The 16,725-nt window shown below is 52.9% G+C and overlaps 6 protein-coding genes across 6 annotated transcripts; 4 read left to right on the forward strand and 2 right to left on the reverse strand.

Annotated features, from left to right (window-relative positions):
• Nucleotides 1-1,724: 1,724 nt before the first annotated feature.
• J4E79_011472 (uncharacterized protein) lies at nt 1,725-2,546 on the forward strand (the record flags this gene model as incomplete). Its single annotated transcript, XM_049360301.1, has 1 exon — nt 1,725-2,546. One exon carries the CDS (start codon nt 1,725-1,727, stop codon nt 2,544-2,546), a length of 822 nt encoding a protein of 273 aa, XP_049205253.1.
• Nucleotides 2,547-2,776: 230 nt separating this feature from the next.
• J4E79_011473 (uncharacterized protein) lies at nt 2,777-4,293 on the forward strand (the record flags this gene model as incomplete). The annotated part of the gene is made up of 3 exons (XM_049360302.1): nt 2,777-2,870; nt 3,118-3,921; nt 3,974-4,293. The coding sequence occupies 3 exons, from the start codon at nt 2,777-2,779 to the stop codon at nt 4,291-4,293; spliced, it is 1,218 nt and encodes a 405-aa protein (XP_049205254.1).
• Nucleotides 4,294-5,223: 930 nt separating this feature from the next.
• On the forward strand, nt 5,224-7,169 carry SED2 (Tripeptidyl-peptidase sed2; the record flags this gene model as incomplete). Its single annotated transcript, XM_049360303.1, has 4 exons — nt 5,224-5,314; nt 5,363-6,474; nt 6,535-6,754; nt 6,811-7,169. The coding sequence occupies 4 exons, from the start codon at nt 5,224-5,226 to the stop codon at nt 7,167-7,169; spliced, it is 1,782 nt and encodes a 593-aa protein (XP_049205255.1).
• Nucleotides 7,170-7,888: 719 nt separating this feature from the next.
• J4E79_011475 (uncharacterized protein) lies at nt 7,889-8,842 on the forward strand (the record flags this gene model as incomplete). Its single annotated transcript, XM_049360304.1, has 1 exon — nt 7,889-8,842. The coding sequence occupies one exon, from the start codon at nt 7,889-7,891 to the stop codon at nt 8,840-8,842; it is 954 nt and encodes a 317-aa protein (XP_049205256.1).
• Nucleotides 8,843-9,115: 273 nt separating this feature from the next.
• Nucleotides 9,116-9,476, reverse strand: J4E79_011476 (uncharacterized protein; the record flags this gene model as incomplete). Its single annotated transcript, XM_049360305.1, has 2 exons — nt 9,116-9,344; nt 9,418-9,476. The coding sequence occupies 2 exons, from the start codon at nt 9,474-9,476 to the stop codon at nt 9,116-9,118; spliced, it is 288 nt and encodes a 95-aa protein (XP_049205257.1).
• Nucleotides 9,477-12,702: 3,226 nt separating this feature from the next.
• Nucleotides 12,703-15,015, reverse strand: J4E79_011477 (uncharacterized protein; the record flags this gene model as incomplete). Its single annotated transcript, XM_049360306.1, has 2 exons — nt 12,703-14,876; nt 14,925-15,015. The coding sequence occupies 2 exons, from the start codon at nt 15,013-15,015 to the stop codon at nt 12,703-12,705; spliced, it is 2,265 nt and encodes a 754-aa protein (XP_049205258.1).
• Between the last annotated feature and the right edge of the window lie 1,710 nt (nt 15,016-16,725).

Genomic DNA, 16,725 nt, shown 5'->3' on the forward strand with positions numbered 1-16,725 from the left:
TCCCCCTCTTATCAAATTTCCAAAGAACTCGGGTCTTTCACACATCATCTTTTCTCGCATCGTTGCTGCATCATGCGCTTCCTTCGTCTTCAGCGAGTTCCACATCGTTGTGACAACCACAACATCCTGAAAATGTCGCTCGCCGCAAATCTTCTCGAATATCCGGAGGCTTTTGAGTGAAGACCCCGACATTCTCATATCTGTTATCCGCTGAACATAGATCATTCCTCCGATTGGGATACTGCGCCCATAGCCATCGCAGTAGGTACAGATGAATGAAGCAATCTTTCGAAACACTGCTGCGTATTCCAAATGAGTGTCGTCAAAGCCTGGCGTGTCGATCAAATATACTGTTTGGCCGTTGTTTCGCTGTAGTGTCTGGAATACGACATCAGTGGTACCTTCAAATGATTAGGTCGATATTCCCATCATTCAAGACGAACATACATGACTCTAGCGAATGCCCGATATCTGCACTCTTCTGTGTGACTCGCGAGATGAATGTGCTTTTGCCAGCCCCAGTGAGGCCCATAACGAGGATGCCAATCGCTCTAGCGACAGATCAGACCACGAAACCGGATGGATGCTAAGTTCATACCGAGAAGAAGGCGCATTCTGGTTGAACCGCGTAACTGTAAGAGCTGTAGGAGGAAATATGTTGGATGAACTTCCATGTGAGCGGATCGGCTCCAGCGCATCGTGACTTCCCCTTCTGGTCGGCGAGATGTTGAGAGCGCTCATACTGCGCACATTACACTGATGCGGTCTTCGTAATAGGAGGTCGTGTTGCAATGAGGCAATGCGATGACAGTAGATGCAAGCGCATCCAAAGCTGCCAAGACGGGCAGGCTACAGTGCTGCACACTCTAGCTGGGATGCTGACCTTAGCTGACGCTATCATGCGGCCTGCAGGCGGAATCGCGCACGGACCGTACCCAGGCGCAGAGGCGTACTTGAGGATTGCCTGCGGCACAGCGATTGTGGTGTAGCTTTGACGTGTACGTTGCTGATTGGTGGTTTCCATACGGCGGGAAGGTGGGCTGTACAACCTTGCCGCAGGATTGTCTTTAGCCGCACCGAGAGTTGTTGCGGCGTAACAAAGCTATCGCGACGTGACCACTGGATGACATCCCGACCCAACTGAACATACTGATTTGCGACTTGGTACATTCGCCCATCGTTCCACAATGGAATCCGTGAATCTTGAAGGCTCGAAACCTGTTGAGTGGGTAAATCTCTGTTCTCCAAACGCAGAACTGACTCAGCCTGGCAGCCCCGATGACCTTTTCATTGCAGTGATGGGCATGACTGGTGCTGGCAAATCTACCTTCATCGAGCATTGTACCAATTCTCTAGAACAGCTTTCCGGACATGAACTCGCATCATGTAGGCTTCTTCGGCGTCCCTGAAGCCTGACCGATCGTTGATACCAATGAACAGGTACAAGCCAGGTATCGATACACACCACTAGCGTATTCGGAAAGACTGTTCATCTGATAGACACACCTGGCTTCAACGACAGTCGGCGATCCGATGGAGAAACATTGCAGGAGCTGGCGTACTGGTTAGCAGCCGCTTACGAAAGAAAGATCAAACTCAGCGGAATCATTTACCTCCATTGCATTACAAATAACCGTTTACAAGGCTCTGCTGTGCGGGCGCTGAACGCCTTCAAGAGCATGTGCGGGGAAGAAGCATTCTGTGGAGTCATTGTGGCAACTACCATGTGGGATAGAGCTACCACAGATGAACTTGTAAAGGCGGAATTGCGACACGAGGAACTCCGCGGGAAGATCCAGGATGTTGTACAACACGGCGGTAAGCTAGTCAGGCTATCAGCTGTAGAGGTAGATGCGGGGAAAATACTTCAGCACATTGTGGGAAAAGGCCGAAGGCTAACGCTGGCGTTCCAGCGAGAGTTGGTAGATGGCCATCGGCTCATCCATGAGACGAGGGCCGGTCAAGTGTTGTTAGAGCATTTGACGGAATCGTTCGACACACTGCAAGCCAAAGTAGACGAGGCGCGTGGCAGATTAACCAAGATGGCTCATCATTCCCGGAGAGACGAGTTGCACGAACTTGAGGATGCGATTACCGAGATGGCTGGGAGTATGCGGTCCGTAGACGAGGACATTGAGCGTACGAAAGTGGACCTCAACGACATCCGCATGGTGTGGGACAAGAATCTTGCACGAGATGATGAAACAATTATGTCGAGCGTGCAACGTATCGAGCGGCAATTGGAGACCGAGCGCGGTCAGCAGGAAGTCAGAAGTCCTGACCAAACCGCTTCAATCGAAGACGGCTACGAAGCCTCAAGTGCAGGATTTTCTTCAGCAAATACACTGCAAACCTCGCAAAGCTACATGTCGCTCAGGTTAGAACAGCTGGAGAAAGAACGCGACGCGCTTACGTATCAAATGGGCCAAAGACTGAATAGACGATACACGGCGGCGCATGGACGAGGGGCGACGAGGATAGGAGCCATAGGCGCTGGTCTAGCTGTAGCCCAGCTCGTCGTAGCAATGGCATGCACGGTGATGTGAACAGCATGGGGAGGGTCAAGGAAGAAAGGAGCAGATGGGCTGCTCACACAGCGGCGAGATCGAGGACGCGCTTCACGCTAGTGCTGTTCTGGACATGGCCCCACTTAGCTGAATCGCGCTCCGAGCTCCAAACACCACGCAGCCTTCAACACCAGCCTCACCTGGGCATTGACACGAGCATCGCGTTGCTTTTTCAGACAATCACACGATACTACGCGCAATACGATACGATGACGGAAGCGAGCGCTCTTAGTGGCGTCTGTGTCATCATGCGGTTCGCGCCTCTCACGCGCCGTGACCCTTTCACACGCGATCAGTACCTAGGTATGCTACACCTCCACCTCGCGAAAGCGCATGTTCTACCTGACGTTATCGCGACCACATGTAGAGCAAGATTGGTGTTGATGAAAGTGACAATGCACCCTCCATGTGTGTTGAACCGTCTCGGTGGGCAGTAGGTTCCCAGCACTACTACTTTTTCCATTCACAATTGTCCGTGCATTTGCGTTTCATCGGAAGAAGAGGAAAAACACTGGGCGACCTCACTAATTGTATGCACAATGGCTTACAGGGTCATACGACCGGATCTTCCTGCTTAGCATTAAATCACAACCACTCAACCTAATTCACCCACAACATCCGAGTATGGCTCCAGTTGTACATGAGATCGACCCAGACGCGGATACAGTCATAATCTTACGATCACCGGGTGATGGCGAATACTTCGCTTGGTGGGATGATTCACCGTTCGACAACCTTGACATACTTGATCAACTCCCCTTCAGCATGAAAGAATGGGACACGAAGATGTCCATCTCGGACGATATCGAAGTTCACCAGTCGCCTGCGAGGGCGTTCATCACAAAGGAGTCGGATTGGGTAATCCTTAATGTTCCTGAGGGATCTATCCTTTACCTTGTCTCCTCACGCCATCTCAAACTGGCGTCACCGGTCTTCAAAGCAGCGCTCTCACCTGGTACCTGGAGTGAGGGATGCAAGCAGGCCGACGGTCGTTACCATATCACAGCAGACGATTGGGAGGAGGAAGCATTCCTCCTCTTCATGAACATGCTACACTTGCGCAGCCCTCAGATCCCGAAGTCCGTGAGCCTCGAACTAATGGCGAAAATTGGAATCCTCGTCGACTATTACGACTGCGCTAGTGCGGTGCAATTCTTCACTGATGTCTGGATGAACAAAATCTATGGTGATGAAATGGAGGGTGAATACTGCCGCGAGTCGATACTGCTGCTTTGGGTTTTCTATCTCTTCGGGAGCAAAGATTGTTTCGCTCTCGTTGTTGAGATAATGACTTTTTACTGCAACGAGAGCAAACTACGCACCTTGGGACTTCCCATACCCCAATCTTTGTCAGGTGAGTTAGCGATGTAGCTCTGAGACACATGTAGTATTCTAACTCGCGGTAGATGAGATCGAACATCGGCGACATGAGCTTATCAACAAGAAGCTGTCATATCTGCATTATAAACTGACAATGAACCCCAAGCCGAATAAACACCTGCCAGATAGATTGCGAGAGACGCTAAGGCGAACCATCGGTGGGCAAAGACGTTCAAGCGGATATCCCTACCTTGAGGTCACTGTGGTGGCACTCGAAAGGGTCCTTCTTGACTACTCTGAGGAACAAGTGGAGGCTATACTCGAACTCGAAGCCACTCGTATCGAGTGGTTCCGCGCAAACGGCTTCGAGCTCTGCTGGAACAATCACGAGCTGACCTATGAGTAGAGGACACTGAGAATCAGGTACGAGGATGCTACGCGTCTCGCGGAGCTTGGGTAACAAAGCTATTTCTCACACATGTGGCTTATTGGCAGCATACACATCGGTACAATGTGCTGGAGGCTTTAAAATGGCAAGTCTCTGGACGTGACGATGGAGTCAATGAAAGGCAACGACTGATATCTTGATATATGTCCCAGGGAGTTCGGTCCTCATAGGCGGGCCGTTCGCAATATTAGTCTGGTGTTTATCCGCCCGATATTTGCGACGATCTCAGTATATTATACTTGCGACTTCTCTCATTTGCGACGATCTCAGCTACGGTTCCTTCCAGGATGCAGGTGGCGGCGAAGATCATAGAAACCCAGATTGCTCGCAATTACCAAACGATCTAGGAAGATCTCAAATGCAGGTGACATGCTCTAGAGACCAATACTACATTGATACCGGAAGGTGCTCGTATGTGCCTTGCATGAACTGTGGCCGAGGCAGTGGTCCGGTTATAACGCCAACCCAAATGGGCGGCCCTAGCCCGGTGCTAACGAGCGCGCACAGAACAGGATCCACACGTCACAACCTGTCACAACCACCCATGTGGGGTCATCGGTCATGTTATCGCAACGCCACGTCCAAAACAAGAAGGAGGTTATCCGGCACACAAGCCTTGTCAAGACCCCCAGTCCGAGGCTTGTCTTCCTTAGCCCCTTGCTTGGACACTGTCGGTTCCATTCAACGCATCGCGTATGCGCACCACGACATGAGCGACAATCGTAATCTAAACTCCATGGGGTAGGTCGGTAATAACACGACTATCATGCAGGGACTGAGGTCGACCGTGGGTGCGGTATAAAACTACAATGCAGTCCGCTGTTCGTTGTCTCTTCATCCGCATTCGCTTCGGACTACCTTCGCTCAAGGAAACCGGTCGTGGCAAAGATGGCTCCTGTGCTTTCATTCATCGTTGGCTCGCTGTTGGCTGTTAGGGCTTTCGCCGAGCCGTTTGAGAAGCTCTTCGAAGTTCCTGAGGGTGAGCTTCATATTCTATCGAGCCATGAGCTATGCTAATGATCAACAGGATGGAAGCTTCAAGGCCCAGCATCTGATGCACACACGCTCAAGCTCCAGATCGCGCTCACGCAAGGCGATACCGCGGGCTTTGAGCAGACCGTCATGGACATCTCCACACCCTCAAACCCCAAGTACGGCCAGCACTACGAGTCGCACGAGGAGATGAAGCGCATGCTTATGCCCAGCGAGGAGACCGTTTCGTCCGTCTCTTCGTGGCTCAAGTCTGCCGGTATCGAGAAGTTCGAGACCGATGCCGACTGGGTGACCTTCAGAACCACTGTCGGTGTTGCCAACGAGCTCCTCGGAACGAAGTTCTCTTGGTTCGTTAGCGAGGAGAGCACACCCCGCAAGGTTCTCCGCACCCTTGAGTACTCTGTCCCTGACGAGATTGCCGACCACATCAACCTCGTTCAGCCGACTACTCGCTTCGCTGCCATCCGCGCGAACCACGAGACTGAGCGTGAGATCTTCGGTATCCAGCTCGCTTCTTCCCCCAACATCACTGTCAACTGTGATGCTTCCATCACTCCCCAGTGCCTGAAGCAGCTCTACAAGATCGACTACACTCCCGACCCCAAGAGTGGCAGCAAGGCAGCTTTCGCATCCTACCTCGAGGAGTACGCTCGCTACAGCGACCTCGCCCTCTTCGAGAAGAACATTCTTCCCGAGGCCGTTGGCCAGAACTTCTCCGTCGTCCAGTTCAACGGTGGTCTGAACGACCAGAACTCCAGTGACGACAGTGGCGAGGCCAACCTGGACTTGCAGTACATGCTCGGTCTTGCTCAACCTCTGCCTGTCACTGAGTACAGCACCGGTGGCCGCGGCCCATGGGTCGCTGATCTCGACCAGCCTGATGAGGCCGACAGCGCCAACGAGCCCTACCTCGAGTTCCTCCAGAGCGTGCTCAAGCTTAAGCAGAAGGACCTTCCCCAGGTCATCTCCACCTCCTACGGCGAGAACGAGCAGAGCGTGCCCAAGTCATACGCTCTCAGCGTCTGCAACCTCTTCGCTCAGCTCGGTAGCCGTGGTGTCTCCGTTATCTTCTCCTCCGGTGACTCTGGTACCGGCTCTGCCTGCCTTTCCAACGACGGCAAGAACACGACTAAGTTCCAGCCCCAGGTAAGTTCTGACTGTACGGAGTGCATATGTGACATATACTGACTTCGTACCTCTACGTAGTACCCTGCAGCGTGCCCGTTCGTCACCTCCGTCGGCTCTACTCGCTACCTTAACGAGACTGCTACTTTCTTCTCCTCCGGCGGTTTCTCCGACTACTGGAAGCGCCCCTCGTACCAGGACGATGCCGTAAAGGCATACTTCCACCAGCTCGGCCAGAAGAACAAGCCTTACTTCAACCGTCACGGACGTGGATTCCCCGACGTCTCGGCACAGGGTTTCGGTAAGCGGCATTCCTGTACACACTGCATGTAAGACATATACTGATCTGATCTCCAGGTTACCGCGTCTACGACAAGGGTTCCCTCAAGGGCTACCAAGGAACTTCCTGCTCGGCTCCCGCCTTCGGTGGCATCGTCGCTCTTCTCAACGACGCCCGCCTTCGTGCCAAGAAGCCCGCTCTTGGTTTCTTGAACCCCCTGCTGTACTCTAACCCCGATGCACTCAACGACATCGTTCTCGGTGGTAGCACTGGGTGCGATGGCCATGCCCGTTTCAACGGCAAGCCTAACGGTAGCCCAGTTATTCCGTATGCTAGCTGGAACGCTACTGCGGGATGGGACCCGGTTTCTGGTCTCGGCACACCCAACTTCCCTAAGCTGCTCAAGGCTGCTATGCCGGCTAGGTATAAGGCTTAGATGAGCGGATGGGATGTTCTGAGGAAGATGCGATAGATATAGATTTGGATAAACCATAATTTAAGCATTGAAGAACAACTGTATTGACCAATCTTGGAGACCGGAGTGATGGACTGGTAATATGAGCTCCTCGCCCTGTCATGATGAGGGACATCGGCAAAGTCTTCTATGCAGGGTCTCAACTGACCCCAGTTCCGTTGCTATTATATGACGCATCTTCAGATCTGCACGACCGTTCGTTCATCATAACGGTGTTCTCGTAGAGGCATGCTGCAAGTGTAAATCTGGAAAGGGCGGGTGCAGGGTGGACGGGTGTGGTTACATAAGCGGGGCACGAGCCATCCCAGCCGCCGGATGACGTAGAAGCTTCGAGAAACATCGCGAAGCTTCACGCGTCTTCGTGACAAACCTCGAAGCATCACCAATCGTCGCGCATCGTCTACACTCTTCCAGCATCGTCCTCTGTCTTACGGAATCTGCATTGCTCATCACTGCGCACGCAATCGGCTGCTGCTTGCGACGCCTCCATAATGGCTATAAATCCATGTCTTCCTGCTCTCCAAGAGCCCATCATCAATTCGAAAGACAAACACATCTACAGATCTACGATCTACAGCTACTCTTGAGCTTCACTACTCTACACTATTCTCTTCATCGAGCAACAAGCTTCGCACCTCGAACAAAGTACCCCAGCAATGGCGTTCATCCTCACTCCACGAATGGCACCCGCCTACGAGGCACAGCAGTGCAACCCCTTCGGCTTCTGCGCCCCGGTATCACGACCCGCCCACGGCTACCGCGTCTCCCGTCCTCAGCCTCGCCGCCCACAATACTCGCCCTACAACAACTTCTTCAGCCAGGTCGATGAGCTCCTGAGCGAGATCGACCGCGAAGCACAGCGCGAAGCACAGCGCAAGGCTCAGATCGAGGCCCACCGAGAGGCACTACGCGAAGCTTACCGCCAGCGACAGCTGCAGCGCAAGCGCGCACTTCGAGCCGACTTCCAAGTCAACCAGATCGAGCAGGGATGGCAGGTGGATGGAGACATCCAGGGCTTCGAACAGGACAACGTCAACATTGAGGTCATCGATGAGCACACACTGAAGATTGCTGGTAACACCCAGTGGCAGTCGGAGAAGTCTCAATCTCAGCCACAGCTACCTCAGATCGAGGCCCAACCCACACCTACCGCTAGCATTGAGCAGCCTGCCGCTACACAGTCGGAGCCAGAAGTCGACACCACCACCGAGACCGAGGCACCAACCACTCGCGCCGCTACACCCGACAGCGACACCTCATCGCATAAGTCATACCAACCTACCGTCGAGGACGACTTCGAAGACCTCGCCGCCGACTTCCCTTCTTCTCGACCTTCATCTCCCACCGAGCCTCGCGAGCCCAAGGGCAAGGAGAAGGCCGTCGACGAGCCTAAGAATACCGAGACAGCTGTGGTAACCCAGCCACAACCCGAGGTACCGGTTCAGCAACCTCAGCAACAACCCCAAGAGCAGCCTCAGCAACAAGAACGCGTCCACGGATCTTTCGAGCGCACTTTCAGGTTCCCGGAACGCATCGATGTCGCTAATGTAAGCGCTAGCTTCAAGGATGGTGCGCTCAAGGTCACTGTGCCTAGGGCGCAGGTGGTGCAGGTTAGGAGGATTGCTATCTTATAAATGGAGGACAATATGAGGGAGGAGGAGTAATGGCAGAGAAGCGCATGGAATGAAGACATGGATAGCATATGCATGGACTGAATCAGGAATGGGTTTGTAAGATATTTGCACACGGTGCTTAGACATTGGTTATGAATCAATGATTGTTCAATTCAGACTTCTTTCCCACAACTCTCATCCTACTTCTGTTGTACACTACTGCTAGCTTCATCTAACACCCCACTGTCCTCGTTACCCCCATTCATCCCAGCCTCCCTTCGTGCACGTTGAAACCTAGAACATCAAAGCAGCAATTCCCAAAGCAGCGACCACGACGCCTCCAGCTTCTCCAGCACCGATAGCAACAGCCGCGCCAGTTGATGTCGCGTCAGTCGACTTCGCTTCAGTAGCGGTAGTCTTCGCCTCTGTCTTTGTGGCCTCGGATGACATGGAGGATGCCATTGATGAGGCGGCTGATGAGGCGGCGGATGATAGGGCGGATGATGCGGAGGCGGCGGGGTTGCTGAGGGTGGGATGTTAGTACTTTTGCGGTCCGGTAAGACTAGGAGGCAGTGTATGCATGGGGAGTTACTCACGTTTCCGCTGCGAGCGCGAAGCCAGCAAGAGCTGGGAGGACGATAGTGGAGAAACGCATGATGCTGTTTGGTGTTGTATGTCTTGGGATTACTGTGGTTTGGGCTGTGAAATCGTGGGAATGTATATGTTTGCAGGTGAACAAGAAAGAAGTACCATATTTACAGCCCAGTCACGCCTTTATGTACACTACACCTGTCATCATCACATTGCACAAACCCCCTGATTCTGCGTTGTACATCATCCCAATCACGAAACCGTCCTACCTCTCACGATCACTAGCATTTGGTGCGTATACCCCTTGCTGTGCCTAATCATAGCATTGTTGTGGTTGATAGGTACGTATCGAGGTACCAATTCCTGTAGCCGTTTTGGTGGAACTCACTAAGTGGTTCAACAGGTGCTGTGATGGGACAGGTCGCAAGCTTTGTGGCGGGTGATACCATGGAGCCGGGTATAAATGGATTTGTCCTACAAAGTGCGGGTGATATGCAGGTCTTAGGTTATTGGTGCGAAGCTGAGTTTGTGGGTGGACTAATTATCTTCACGACGTACCTGGCCGTGATAACACCTGAGGAGGTTTATTGCGCGAAGCCGATGGACTGAGTGAGGGATGGCGCTAGACGGAATGATGCTAGTGCGTATAAAGACTAGCGCCGGCAGTCTCTCGCTCCAGGGCTCTTTCGCCATCCGACAGGAGCTCCTGCCATCACTCTTCATCTCTTCACTCTCAAAACAACTGATGCACTTCCCTGCAATACATGTTAAGTCTCGTGCCGAGATGATTTTCGAACTGCGGCTCCATATGAGATCTTTAGCTCACCACCCCTTCCACCTATGGGGCGACCTCGTATTAGGCCGCCAGGTCTTGCAGGGCTGAGCGAGGGAGGTCTAGACAGGCATGCCACCCAGCCTCGGCCCGTCGACAACTTCTCACCTTATTCATCTTCTCGTACTACTCCAGTGATCTCACCTAGGTGGCAAACACCATTACTTGGTGATGGCTAACTCAGTAATCTACCCCCATGAACTTACAGGACGAACTATCCGCCTGCTCACTGTCGAGCCGGACGAATCATCGGCCCCACTACGATGCACATTATCGGAAACATGTCTGGACACGAATCCAACCCCTTATCTCGCTCTATCATACTGCTGGGGCCCTAATCAAAATCCCGTTCAGATAACATGCAACTCCCATCCTCTCCAAGTAACACCAAACCTCCATTCCGCCTTGCGCGAGTACCGCCGCAGAGGAACTCGAGCACTTCTCTGGGTTGATGCAATATGTATCAACCAATTCAACACCTCAGAACGGACGTCTCAGGTTCGCATGATGGACAGAATCTACACCGAAGCGGAGTGTGTGGTCGTATGGTTGGGCGAAGCGCAAGCGACCGATGAGCAGGCGCTGGAGTTCCTGAGAGTGATCCATAACTACCGTGAAGACGGGGATCTAGATGAGTACGATAACTTTGATAGGGATGCATATTTAGTGGCACAGAAATGTTTCGACGCATTGGCTGAATTTCTTCTGCGACCGTGGTTTAGCCGTATATGGATGTATGTATTACATAAGCTTTTTCGAGCCTGCGTATGGTCTCAGGTCTTACTGACGTCTCCGCAGTGTTCAGGAGCTTTTGCTCGCCCGCCATGTGTCAATCTGGTGTGGTCCCACTACGGCGGATGAAGATTTCCCGGTCCTCGAAGCAATCGCGCGATGGTCGCACATGACAAATTTTGTGTATAGAACCCAAAATTCTATGAAGCCAATCAAAGATAAAAATGAGCGACGGGCAGCCAGTTTTAGGCTGTCATGCGCAAGTGCTTTGTTCTGGATGAAAAACGCACGCGAGAATGCAGAGAGTGGTACCCTGTACCTTCTCATAAATACCCGCTGGTTTGATGCGGCGGATCGGCGAGACAAGGTATTTGCGCTAGTGAGTCTAACAAGCGACACCGACGAGAGCTTTGTGGACTACTCCAAAAGTTACGGGGACGTGATGAGGGACCTGAATCTCATGCTCCTAGAAGGCAGGATCGAGCCCACCATGGGTAGTGTTTTGGATGTCTGGTCTTTAATCACACGAGACGAAGACGACGAAATCGCAGAGGCAAGCTGGGTGGTTGATGTTTTTAGGCCACAGAACTTCCAGTCCACGTACACGTCTATGATGACGTTTTATCCCTCGAGAGAGCCGCACATTGAACGAAAGCCAGAGCTTCAGCTGTCGGAGGAATGCGGGAAGAAGGTGAGATTCACTTAAGATGCAAGCCTCTCCCTGACTGACCTATCCAATAGTTTCTCCGTATCCGCGGTGCTGTTTTCGACACGATCACCCACACGGCTCCGTTCCCGACGTTGTTGCGCGAAGTCGAAATGCGGCAAGCCGGCGCCGACGACCTACAAAACATAGCTGCTTATACCGCCTGGGTTGTGCGTGTGCAAGCACTACTGAAAACGCAACGACTAGACATCCTTGATGATGACGGCATCTACCAACCTACCGGCGATTCCCATTACGATGCGTTCTGGCGCACCCTATGCTGCAATCGCACTTACCCAAACGGATCTGAACCCCCTGATGATCAGGATTACGGCATTCAACCATTTATCGCCCATCTTATGCTCCGAAACTTTACACTCAAGAACCAACGTAAATTGGCGGGCTGGGTCTTGGGTATCGCTACAGCGTTCTCTTCAGCTTTGGCATATTGCTTCCGGAGGAAGAACAAGTTCTTGCGTTACGCTATCCCGCTCGCTGCTCCTCTCTTTGGTATTTTGTGCAACGCCGCTTGGATGTCGATGTGGCGTCGTCACTGCGATCGAATACAAGCCGGTCAAAAAGATTTCGAGCATACGCATATCACGAGTATGCAGGGGCGACAGTTTGCCATCACTAAAATGGGATTGATGGGGTTAATACCGGTCGCGGCAAGGGTAGGAGATAGTGTTGGCTTCTTCGCAGGGTGCAGAATTCCGTATGTGTTAAGAACACGTGGTGAAGGTTACGCTCTCGTCGGTGATACGTATCTGCATGGAGCTATGAATGGCGAGGGGGAAACGTTTGAGACCGAAATGCTGACGATAGTATGAAATGACATTCGCTTTGAGGACTCATGTTGGGTGATTCACGATGGTGAATTTAGTGCAGAAACGCTCGAAATGTGATTACATTACATTAGATTACTAGATCATGTATGAGATACTGGGTTTCAGTGTGTGATAGGATGTTGAAAAGGGAATATGAAGCTCGAAGGAGCAGTCGACGGTTGAGGTAAGTTGATTAGACCTCAGAGCACACATGCCACTCCCACCCAGTCTTGGTGCAGCAGTCAATGCGATCGAAGTCTCTGGCAGATACACTTCCGGCACCGGTAGTATCGAAGGTAATCTCCTGGCCTTCATGGACGTTGGTCGATCCCGACTGGGCAAAAACGACATTCTTGCCGGCACCCTCAACAGAGATGGTGCGTCTGTGATCAATCTGGCCCACAGTGTCGAAGACCTTGGTGGTGAGAATACCAGGCTTAGCCTCGTCGAACATGGCCGTAACGTGGAAGCGCTCATGACCCCACATAATAGTACCCGCAAACCAGGAGAAGTGGATCTTGCGAGCGCCAATGTCGCCATCGACACGGTAGAACATACCGTGTCTCCAGCCTCCGTAGATGTAGAATTGCTCCGCGAAAGCATTGAACACGTAATCTCCCACTGTGATGACACCCCCGGTAGTGATGCCGATCTGCGTGGAGGAGGTTTGGAAGATCTTGACGGCGAAAGGCAAGTTGAGGGTGAAGTACTCGTTGAAGTAGGGGCGGTCTGCGGGACCGGGTACCATGGGCACGCCCTCTGATGGGTCGCCACCTGCGATCCTGGTGTATGAAGGGGCTGTTGGTCTGGGCGCGGGAACGTTGCAGGTGCTTTGGACGACAACGACGGTCTGGAAGTCCTTCGTCTCGGTCGCGAATGAGGTCGCGGCAGTAGTAGTAATGGTTTGAGTGGTCGTGACGGTGCCGGTGGCGACCTGAGAGCAAGCTGCTGAGATCTTGCTGGTAGGCCAGGCTGCGATAGACGCTGGTGTTGCGAGGCCACGCCTCTCAACTCCCCTGTTGAGCTCTGCTGCCATGGTATCGTTGAGTTTCGGGATACTTGCGTCGTCCTCGTGCGAGAGAGTCTTGACGGCCACGATTGCAATTTCGTAAGGGTCGACAACGACGTCGTTGGTCACTTCGGTGCTGTTATCCGCACGTCTGGCGTGTCTACCGTTGAACTTGGCGGCAGTAACGATGGCGATTCCAGAGGTGGACGTGCTTGTCACAGTCCTTGTGATTGTAGCAGTCTGGGGAGGTGGTGTGATGGTAGCGGTAGCGGTCGCAGTTGTAGTCGGCTGGGAGTAGCCAATGTAGCTGCCGCAGAAGTCATCGCCACTTGACTTGAGGTATGAGATGTCGCTGGGGCAGACAGGTACTCCATCATCGCTCTTATCCGTGAAACCAAAGCTGTACTGGATAGTGTAATGGTCGTCGCCGCGGTATTGTCCATCGTTCGTTGCGAAGGAAGCATCCCACTCCTGAGTGTACATGGAGCAGTATTGACCCTGCGAGACACCGTTCTTGAGCAGAATGTAGGTGTTGAAGTAGCGGCACAGCTGCGGCTTGCCATCGGCAGGTGGGTGTTCAGTTGCCCACTTGTTCTGCTCCTGGCAGGCAGCTGCACAGAGCTTGGCATCGAATGCGGGCTGGACGAAGAGCTTGTAGCCCATGTAAGAGCCTTGCTTGTTGCAGTCGAGAGGCGAGTTGATCGCACTGTTCTTGAGCTCGACCTGCTTGTAGCCCTCAGCAGACTGTGTCGTGAGAGACGAGTAGCCGTTGCTTCCAGCGATGGCGACTTCAAACTGTTCTCGCCACTGGCCGTTGTTGTTGGCAGTATCGGTGTAGACTGGTCCGCCCCAGAACGAGCACTTGATGTTGGCAACAGCTTCGGGGTCTCGGCATTCAGGTCCTGGGTTTGCCGAAGGGTCGCGCTCAACATAGATGTTGAAACCGAGACATCCATCCTTGGAGTTACACTCAGATGCGCAGTGAGAGGGGTCGTAGGTCTCGACTACCTTGTAGCCAAGGTATCCGTAGGCACTGCTGGCACCCTGCAAGTTGGTGAAGGTGTTGAAGTATCCAGAAGGGGTGGAAGCACCCTTCGCTACAGAGGCAATTTTGGAGTCGGCGCGGAACTTGCTAGCAGACGACAGGTCGAAGCCGTAAGTGTTGGGGTTGCTGGGCTCAGGGTCGCAGGCTCCACGCCTCAGATGCTTCTTGACCTCCGGTACGGCCGAAGGCTCAGACACAGGCTTAACGTCAAGAGGATCAGCGACGACCTCGGAGACGACATCCGCAATAGCCTCAGTTACTTCGAAAGGAACTGCTTGTTCCTTCAAGCCGGGAATGATGTTGATGACTGGGTCTATCTCTCGTTAGTATGATACCAGTCTTTCATCGGAAGAGTTTATACCAGGCGTAGCATCAACTCCAGCGAAATCGATGTCTTGAGCTCCGACCACGGCGAAGGCCGCAACGGCAGAGAAAACGTATGAATACTTCATTATTAAAGATAGTCGGTTGCTCGAGCGTAAAGAGTGACTGAGCAGATGAGTAAATGAGTGAAGACGCTGCTGTTGCTGCTGGCTATACTTCCTGTGCCTCCGTGGATGTTTATATATCCATGATGAGGCCTTGCAAGAGTTCGTCCTGACTACCATCCAAACAGATTTACGCCATGCAGGACGGAGTCGCCGCAGCTGAAGCATACAAACATCATGGCTTTTCGAGGCGTAGCTGAGTGAATCGAGCAAAATCGTGCCACATATCGAAATAGGCTGCTTGAGTACCACAAGAAGGTAAGTCCTGACGAGCCACTTGACTCGTTCAGTCCCAACCTCGCGTAGTTTTGATGGTTCTCAAGCCACACATCGAGAAACTTACCACTTCTACTGCCGACGTGGAGGGGCGCGCTGGAGTTTTCGATCTAGCCCTGCGTCTTGCAGAGCCTCGTAGTCCAGAACATGCACGTGGCATGCCGTGCGCGCTGCCGGCTCGTGGGGGATGTGAGGATAGAAGCTCGCGTGAGAGCGAGACCCGCAATGCCCCTGGCGCGGGAGGCACTAGCGTCGCCTTGGCACATCGTCTTGGCACCTGGCAGCAATTCTCGTCGAAGCCGAACATCAAAACAATACTCGCAAAGAACAAAGGCTTCTCCGTCGACAGCGACAGACAACCGGCCGTCCCTTGCAATTGACGCCTTTCAGTCGACAACGTCTAACAACTACATTTGCGGCACTAGCATGGGCGACATGCATTCATTTAGGGTGCAACTCCGTGAAGGTGCAGCTAATTGACACTCAATCATGAAGTCTGCTTTAGCTTCAACAGAAGCAATGGTACTATTTCGTATCCGACAACTTTAGCCCTTGGCGTGATCTCCACGTACCCAAATCGATATCCGGCGGCGGCTCGCTAACGATCGTGGAAATTTGCCCCTGCCTCAAGGTTCCGTAGCTTGCGCAGGGTTCGGAAGTTCCTCCATCTCCTTACCTTCCCAGCCAGCAACCCGTCAACAAACCGGGGGAGTCGCTCTACTGCCCTGCTCTTTGCTCTGGAGACCATCGTGACCTTGCGAATACCTCGCCCATGCGAACTTTCAGAAGGTGCCGCTGGTCCCGCTGCGCTCGTCTAAAGCAACATGCCCACCCACGAGCGATCAAGACCAGTCAGTCCGGAGTGAACAGCCGTGTGAAAGCGACGCCCCTCATCATATACTGTTCGCGCTTCCTCCAGGCCACCGTCTGATACCTGGGCGTTGTTCAATCGTGCGTCGCGATTCGCATCAGGACTGGCACTCCCATAGTATCCTCCCGAGGTCGACCGGCGACAAGATGGAAAGCCTGGTCGCCCTAAGTAGCCTACGAAGACCTCGCATCGCATCGCATCGACCATATATGGCCTTTTCGAAAGTGTCATTCCTGTGTCCTGTTTCGGCGATCTTCGAGTGAAACGGCGCGCTAGAGCTAAAACTTCGGCCCGAGCACATCATAGCTGTTACAGAGACTCTGAAACTACTCATCAAAGGCAGGGCGATACTAAGAAAGCCATCAGCGCTTCGCATGTTCTGCATCAGGCCATTGAATGCGCATTATGGCGGAGCTGTCAACGTCTCGCCACAAGCTCACACTTTGTCTGAATCGTCACGGATAACGGCACCACTAGCAAGCATGCGCGGTATGCTCAAGGTCGCTCAGTCTTTTCTTCAAACACGA

The sequence above is a fragment of the Alternaria viburni genome (genome assembly GCF_023758015.1).
Source record: "Alternaria viburni strain BMP 2772 chromosome Unknown scaffold_42, whole genome shotgun sequence".
Classification (NCBI taxonomy): Eukaryota; Fungi; Ascomycota; class Dothideomycetes; order Pleosporales; family Pleosporaceae; genus Alternaria; species Alternaria viburni.